The following is an 8,871-nucleotide window of genomic DNA, read 5'->3' as shown; positions in this document are numbered from 1 at the left end:
ATATATCAAATAGAAGTTGACGCAGCTAACCTACATAGAGAATAAGAAAACCTGAAACTTAAAACTAACCCTTGATAATTTTAGATATTTCTTATACTTTGCGCCTTCATGATGACATCATCATTATTTTGAGTATGCATTTTGAACATTCTACATTTTGGAATAAAGTTGTTTCTACCTTATTTTCCTATCTCAAGCTATCTTACTAACATCCTATCCACCATTACTAAGCCGCTAACAATAATTAATCAAAAAAGGACACAGATTTTAGTGAGATGGGATTAATGCAGTTTTCAAGCTATTTAAGGAGAAACTTCGCACAGCGCCAATTCTCGCACATCCTGACTATAGACTATTCCCGAAATTTTGCATGTACACAGGTGCTAGCATGGTCTACATCGACTCAGTTCTCGCACAGGAATAGAAAGATGTTGAAAATGGCAAAATAGTAAAAAGAGGCTACATATCTTGCCAACTCGAGCCCACAGAGCAGGATTATACTCCATAATCTTTTTCCGCATTTACCTTCAGGGTGCTCAGCTTCAATTCATTATATATTACTACACCATTCTTTAGATTATGGATTACCGAAGATCGAGAGCTAGACTCTTGAGTCAGTGAATCCATTTGCAATATTACCGTGATACGATGAGGAAAACTCACCCCCGAACTAATCCAATGTGGATTTACTTTTCTAGAAATCTTTGCCCTAAGGAAAGGCAGCTTCATAGCCACCATTTCTCGATACCTACTTGACAGGATATTCGCCTGTTTTTGCCATGACAAGAAGTTCAGCGAAATACTTTGCATGTTTAAATCCAGCGCATGTAACCGGACGGCTCGCTTTCATCTTTTTTCATGCTATGATATAATATTATTATTATTAACTTATTATGGCTTAGCTATTACTTTGTTATTTTCTGGTGTAATATTTATGTGAAGATTCATCGGAGATTTCATATTCTTTTCTTATTTAAAAGCCACTTATTGTTTCCTTTTGTTCCTCGCCGATCTCTATATTTTAATAAGGTGAGGATACACTTTTTATTTTACCTGTTACAAAAGTATTTCTACTTTTGGACTCCTCTATAATAATATAATAAAATATAATAAAAGCACAAAGAAAAAGAAGTAAGGACCAGAAAACAAATAGCAGAGACTATTTAAAGATCAAACAATCGAATGATAAAATAATGTTATACAAAATAACAGTTAATAAAATTTGAATTATGATCCTAGGTCATTTATGGCTTAGACCTTAATAGCGTCATGATGGTAAAATTAACATCATGACATTACCATTATGATCATGCTATTAATAAATGGCTGATCTCTATATTTCATTAAGATCGCCTGACTACTATTCGAATCATGTTACAACGCAAAAGATAGGGACGAGTTTGACAAGGCCAAAATCAAAGTATTTTTTATGCAGGGTGATCTTTGATTCTCACAAGACTCAAAGGGAGATGAATCTCGTTTATACAGACCTTGCCTTGGCGATTTTAGGCTTTCAATAGTACAAGATGTCCAAGGTACTCTTACGCAAGCACTACTAGGAAAATGCAAGATGTCGGAATTACTTTCGGTAACACCATTCTTAACGCAAGATGCCGGCGGATACGCATCGCTTTCTATTAAGATGGTTATCTTGTCAGCAGAATAAATACACGAAAATACCTGGAGCTCTTTCATTATCAGAAATATCATAGCAGTAATGACATGATATATCCGTGAATTATTTTACCAAATTTTCTCGAGTATTCAATGATCACAACGCGGTGTAATAAATAATAAATCGAGCACATTTTTTCACTATCGACGACACTACCACAGCTGTGCAACCTGCCTACCTATTTTTAAAAAGGATGCTCTTCCTACTTCAGGGATTGCCAAGATACATTATATCCGATCGAGATGCTAATATCACTTCGTCATTTTGGAAAGAATCACTTTTGTTGTTAGGAAGTCCACTTTTATTAAGTTCTTCCCTCCATCCGCAAATCGACGAACAGATGAAAGTTAAAGATCTCTCGTGGAAATATTTCACCACTTTATTAGTTTGCAGCGACTATTGGGACCAATAATTTATTTCATACTCTATTTGGCACTTTTATGCAGTAAAAATAACAATCTATTATTGCATCGTTTTTGAAAGAGGGAGTGAGGGCGGGATGATGTAGCAGAACGAGTCACTCTAACCATGATGCTGTCACCTTAGTGCTCCCAAACAGAATCAATGTTAGTGATTTTTTTTATCTTGTATTATATATATTATAATTATTATTCCTGCTAAAATATTATCATTTTCATTTAGACTAAATCAGCTCATATGAACAACATCATTGACTAGCTGATTCCTTTGTTAATTTTCGTTGATTCCAATTTGTTATATCAAATCTGCCAAAATGCCCAGTTACAACTGTTTAGTGATCGAAAATAGGACATCCTCAATTTCATTCTTTAGCTAATTTGTGCTTAAAGAGCAATATTTTTTAATCAATTTCCGCTGAAACCGATTATAAGGTTTACTGTGATAAATGAAGCAAATCCTTGAATCTATTTATCTAAAGAGTTGATAGCTATGGCCTAACTTAGTAATTGCCAATAATGGCAATTGCTTAACATGGTAAGAAAAAATTGTTAATGATAGATTTGGATTCATCGACAATATATTTGGATAAAGTGAAGTTTTTTTAGCAAAAATTCACCAAATTTATATATGGCCTTCACAATGATTCATGATCACACTTAGAACTCTGTGTAGATAAAAAAAAAATGAGAAAATTTATAAATTAATATCATTGTAAAATGTAAAACTCATTTAATTATATTTAAAGTTTTTTCTAATATTTAAACCAATAATTCGAATGGCGTCAACAAAAAAAGACTCGATTACCGATAACCTTCATGAGCTTCGTAATGGTGAACCTAAGAACGGACAGGATATTATTCCCAATATTGGGCAAAATATAATCGGCAAAGTAGACTTGAATAAGTGCCCTACTAGTGTCAATATGGTAGATACATGGAAGCAGGACCAGGAGCCCACTAAACTTCCACCCAAAATTATCATTCCAATCTGTATCAGCATGTGTCTGAGTGTGTTCGTTGCAGCACTTGATATGTCGATAGTTACTACTGCACTTCCACAACTTGCATCAGAGTATGAATGTTTTTCATGTAATACTGGGGATATTTTGAAACTGATCTTTGACAATTAGATTTGATGCACTTGCATTGTATTCTTGGGGTAAAACGGCATCATTGTAACAATTTAACTTGTGGTTTTCTTAATTAACATATTTTACAGTGGGAACTGCCTTTCAAATATCGCTAACTGCCTTTCAACCACTTTACGGATCCTTATCTGATATATTTGGCCGAAAACCAATTTTCATGACTTGCCTTATACTGTTTATAATAGCAAGCGCCCTTTGTGGTGCAGCTAATAGTATGGTAATGCTCATATTCTTCCGTGCTATTCAAGGGATCGGAGGTAGTGGACTATTTGGTCTCTCTCTCATTATTTTGGCCGGTAAGATATACATTTCTACATACTACTGAAAACTCCAATATTATATATTCTTATCTTATTATTTTGCTACAGATATCACTACTACAGAAGAGCAGGGTAAATATCAAGGAATAATTGGAGCTGCATATAGTTTTTCCTCAATATTTGGTCCATTGCTCGGTGGAATATTCACTGACAAACTCAGCTGGCGTTGGTGCTTCTACATTAATATACCTATCGGGATAATTGCATTGGTGGTAGTGTTTTTCGTACTCAGCCTTCCTAGTCCTAAAGGATCATTTCTTGTCAAAATCAGGCACATCGACTTCCTCGGCTCCATTACAGTTATTGCCTTTACAGTGTGCTTTATGTTGGCAATCAGTTTTGGTGGAAATGAATTTTCCTGGAATTCACCAGTTATTATCTTACTTTTCTGCGTGGGTGCTCTATTAATCGGAATATTTGCCTATGTCGAAGGAAAGTTTGCAATTGAACCAGTACTTCCATTACGACTCTTTAAGAATAGAGATTATTTCGTTTTGTCCGTAATACAATTTTTGTATGGAGTTGGATTCTTCCTGGGATTTTTCTATGTAAGTATCTACTATATATTGTTTGTTGCCCTCAATTACATCATAACAAACCTATCCTATTTCCTTAACTCCAACAGTACCCTCTCTACTTCCAACTGTTAGGTGAATCAGCCACAGGTTCCGGACTGAAAACGCTTCCCATGCTCTTAACTTCAATTGCAGCTAACATTATTGGTGGTTTTGCCGTCAGCTATACAAAGAAACTAAGGCCGTTTATCTGGGTTGGATTCGTAGCTATGGTGATAGGTGCCGGACTAATCACCACTTTTGATGAACACACGAGCAACGCTCTACATATAGGTTATACAGTAATTTTGGGGTTCGGTTCTGGGTTGGAAATGCAAAACTTAATACTAGCCACCCAGATATCGGTCGAAGCTAAGGAGTATGTTTGAAAATTTTGGATTAGCTAATGCAGCTCGCTAATGATTCAATTTTATATTTAATAGCGTCCCTATCGCCACAGCTTCAGCCATGTTTTTCCGAACGTTGTAAGTCCCTTGATATAGCAGCTTTTTTACAAAACGCTTTCTAATTATTTTAAGTGGTTTATCTTTTGGTACTGCTATTGGCGGAGCTATTATAAACAACCAAATATCATCCTCTCTGGCACATTTCTCAGATATATCAGTCGAATCTATAAAGAATAATCTGTCCTATATTACAACGCTTCGGCCGGAAATTCAATCGCTAGTACTTCATGAATACATTAGCGCATTGCGATGGGTCTTTAGAGGAGTGCTGATCGTTTGGGGTGCTGCAGCACTGTTATCCTTATTCCTAAGGTATCGCCCACTATCGCGACAATCTTCGGAGACAACGGAAGAAGTGTAAATGATAAACCACGAGATAGATACAGCATTTAGATATTAAAACCTTTTTTTTGGAAAATTTACCACCATTCTGTAAAAATGAGTTAGATTTTTTTCAGAGCGATTCAGTTTTCATTTTTTAACAAATCTATGTTCTGAATTAATTTGATTTTACTCTCTCATGTACTTTCATGATAGAAAATTTTTTAAGAGCTCCAACTAGACTTATAGCTTATAATGATTTTCATAAAATAAATGCTTTAAACTCGAAGATATCAGGGCCTTTTTTTATTGATAGAAGGAGCAATAGATATTGGAAAAGTATTCAATTTTAAATATAAAATCTATATTTATATCAAGAAAATTTTTCATGAAGCTATATCAGTGCAGGTATGAAGTTGATTTTGTCAAAAACTTTTGTGTCGTTATTGGCAACAAAGTTTTCATTTCATCACACACTGTAAATGATATTTTGGAAACAAATCTAATTGTATTACTAAACAAGTAGCATAAGAAATGTAGTTGAGCTTAAACCTACAAAAAACCCGCCCGGTGAAAACGGCTAGATTAGGTATAGAAGCATGTAGAAAGGATGTAGAACGTTCGCGATTCCCATAAATTTTCTACAATATCACTACAAATTTTAAACTTCTTTCCCATCGTAAAAATCGTGAAAGATCTGTAGAAAATTTAGGCTACATGCTTCTATACCTTATCTATCCGTTTTCACCGGGCGGGTTTTTCTAGGGTAAGTATAAATTATACATTATTATTCTCTAAGATAGCTGAGTTATCTTAATCATTCATTCGAAATCTATATTTTGCTCAAAATACAATCACAAAATAAAATATTGTCAGAAAAATATACATGGACAAAGTTACAATCTTTTTTCCTCAAAATTGGCAAGCTTATAATCTTAGGATCCTATATGCTATTCGATGCTTAATTTGTAATTAATAGAGAATAATAATTTTATAGCTAACCGAGTGTATCAGAGTTTTGCTCTTAATGACACAATGAGACTGACGCACCATTTTCAAGGCTCTTTGTAAAATTACAGTATGTTTATTAGAATTAATGCTCATTTTCTTGGACAAGTGGAATAACTGTGGTAACAGCCTTTAGTGAACCAACCCTGAGAAAGACAGCAATCAAAGAAATTATTCTCATTTTGGACATCCCAGCATTCATCATTATAAACGTTTCCAATGCCAATGCAGCAACTCTTGGTATCGCCGATATAATTAGTTCCATGATTTATCCTGTTGCAACAGTACAAGGATGAGCAAGGCCCAGCGCTTACGAAATTGATTATATGGAAAAATAGTAATAAAATAACTTGTTTATTCATTTCAACAACTAATATTCTCATAGGGCTGATGTATATAAAGGTTAAGCTAAGCGAACTAGAAACCTTTAAGAGTAATAGATTTAACTCTCTATTTCGATAATGTCCAGAAATCACTTCTTTATATTTTTTTTCTCTTGGCTTAAATATAAAATGGGCTTAGAAAATATAGGCTCGGGTAATACTAAGATGGTTGGCTTGTGAATAACAATGTTCTCATTATCATATTGTTTTATTTTAAAAAACGAAAGCCTTCTTTCTTGCTCAAAGCCAATAAAATCGGTTAGAGGCAAAGTGCATATGCAGATTGATTAAGTATATTAATCGAATTTTTAAATCTCAGATCGTGTTATTAATAATAATTATGTGGCGTGGTAAATGATTTTCTCCAAATTTGGTAATTGTTCTCATTTGTCATCAATTTAGCTTAACTACATAAATTTCTTTTAAAATTTTTTAACTTCTCTTGTTTTTTTCTGGACAATATACTGTTAATGGAAGAAAATGTGATACTTCTAACGCCACTTTTGCTATAGGATGTTTAAAAATCGTACAATTATAAAATTAATCGTAATATCATTCATAAACGCTAAAATGTTTTATGTGCCAGGTAATTTAACTTAATACTCTTTTTTGACTATTCCTTCATTCCAATAATTAGCTACTTTCTCACCCATTAAGTGTTGTATGTCCCATTAACAAATGGCTATTTATTTTGCTTTTCAGATTAATGGAAAGAATATAGACCATTTAAAAGATTAAATTTTCACTATTGAAATAATACGAGATGTATAAATATCACGCCCCATAATTACACATCCAAAGATCACGTCATTACAACTAGTATAATATCGCAGGACAATAGCCCATATAGATCGTAAAAAATTCGATAATCTTACTACGCGACTCTTACAATAGGCTTGTAGCTGCTCAACTGGTACTTCCAAATCGTACTTCTGAGTGATTGTGCCTTCCTTATTAAGATTGCCATTTCCACCTGAAACACTCAGTTTCCCAGGTACAATTGCTCCCGCAAACACCGACTTCCAGTACTCTTTGGCCTCCTCGAGGTCCGTCGAGAGGATGGATTCAACATGTGCCTTGAATGGTGGCCGGATTTCAACCTCTTCAACCCCTTCAGAGTATGCCTTCAATCTATCGTCGAATAATATGGGGAGCGACCAGCCAACAATGATAGAGTGATGCAGGGTCCAAAAGAGTCTGTGTCGGTTTGTCCCCCTAATTCGTAGTATTGTGGCTCTGGAAAAAGCCGTACAATCTAACCCGAATCCCCGGCTATGTTCAGCGGTTAAATAATATTCGTGCAGCTTATCGACCTCGCTCTCGCTACACTCCATTGTCTCCTCGAAGATGTTTGCAGAGGATTTCAGCACCACTTGGAATACACCCGCTTGAGTGGCTACAAATGCCGTGCGTAGAATGGTGTTGGCAGCTGCAACCCCGTACCAGGCAGACTTGAGATGATGCTCATCGAAATCGCCCTCGATATCGTGCACCGCTTGCACCACTTATGACTGAGGGTCTCAAGCCAGAGCCGAAATGAAGCTAGTCTGCAAAGGGGTAGCAGGATAGCTGTCCTCTATATCGCGGGGTTTGACTCCAAGAGTCGTTAACCTCTTCGAACTCGAAGACAAGAGCTGGATCATTCAGGAGGACGAAATCAGTCACATCGATACCACCAGGAGTGCTTGGGTCGCAGCAGTAGTCAACGGATCTCTCCATTGTCTCGACCCATTTTTCCCCCCATGTGGCTAGGATGTCAGAGTGGAATAAGGATGAATTAAATGCGAAGTTCAACTATAGGCATTTTCTGTCATCTATAGACCTCTCAATTCCCAGCGCAGAACATTTTTATATTTTGTACTATTTGAAATATTCTCAACCATAGCAATGAGTGCGTCACCCACTTCAAAATCGCTGGGCTCATTGCAAAAATAAAAATATATTGGCAGAGCTTTGCGTCCTTCAATCGTCTTAGTCGCTTCAGTTAAAGAAGGTGGAAAGTTGATAGCACCATAGGATATTACGTTGTATTGGATTTCCATAAGCATCTTTTTCACTTCCTAGATAGACATATCAAGTGTTTGTGCGTTAACTGTAGTCAAATTAACTGGACAGATGACTTCGAAGCATCCAACAGTTCTTGAAATATCTATCTGGTCGTTTCAAAACTCCCGCCCATTAATCTCAAGGTATAGTGATAGCATCAGTTCCCCAGTTGCATCATAGAAACTTAACAGTAGAGATACGAGAAATAGATCTTGATTTTTTGATCAATAGGCTTTGTTAACTCTTTCTAGGAGACTTGATGTAGTAGGAGAGATCTTATATGTCAACGTACAAATCTTGCTCTTACTATCACTAATTTATAAAAGCAGTCAAATTTCTAATTCAACTCTCTATATGAACTAATAATTTACTCTTTGGCATTATCCATGGCGAGAAGTGGTATATTGGCTGATTTTCTCAGTTCCAAAAATTATGCAACACTGGTTTTTCGACTGCCTTCCTTTCGAACAATATAGCATATTCACGAAACGAAACAGACTTTGCTTTCAACTCCCCTCCACTTCTTACTT

The 8,871-nt window shown here is 35.6% G+C and overlaps 2 protein-coding genes across 2 annotated transcripts; one reads left to right on the top strand and one right to left on the bottom strand.

The window, feature by feature from the left end:
- Positions 1 to 2,870: 2,870 nt before the first annotated feature.
- Positions 2,871 to 4,605, top strand: VTP21DRAFT_10230 (uncharacterized protein; the record flags this gene model as incomplete). Its single annotated transcript, XM_069389544.1, has 6 exons — positions 2,871 to 3,166; positions 3,225 to 3,253; positions 3,314 to 3,538; positions 3,611 to 4,110; positions 4,188 to 4,495; positions 4,560 to 4,605. 6 exons carry the CDS (start codon positions 2,871 to 2,873, stop codon positions 4,603 to 4,605), a joined length of 1,404 nt encoding a protein of 467 aa, XP_069253956.1.
- A 2,424-nt stretch (positions 4,606 to 7,029) lies between these two features.
- On the bottom strand, positions 7,030 to 8,014 carry VTP21DRAFT_10229 (uncharacterized protein; the record flags this gene model as incomplete). The annotated part of the gene is made up of 2 exons (XM_069389542.1): positions 7,030 to 7,799; positions 7,891 to 8,014. 2 exons carry the CDS (start codon positions 8,012 to 8,014, stop codon positions 7,030 to 7,032), a joined length of 894 nt encoding a protein of 297 aa, XP_069253955.1.
- Positions 8,015 to 8,871: the final 857 nt, after the last annotated feature.

Source organism: Calcarisporiella thermophila (assembly GCF_041956535.1).
Source record: "Calcarisporiella thermophila strain CBS 279.70 unplaced genomic scaffold VTP21scaffold_6, whole genome shotgun sequence".
Taxonomy (NCBI): Eukaryota; Fungi; Calcarisporiellomycota; class Calcarisporiellomycetes; order Calcarisporiellales; family Calcarisporiellaceae; genus Calcarisporiella; species Calcarisporiella thermophila.
This window is presented reverse-complemented; position numbering and strand designations above follow the sequence as displayed.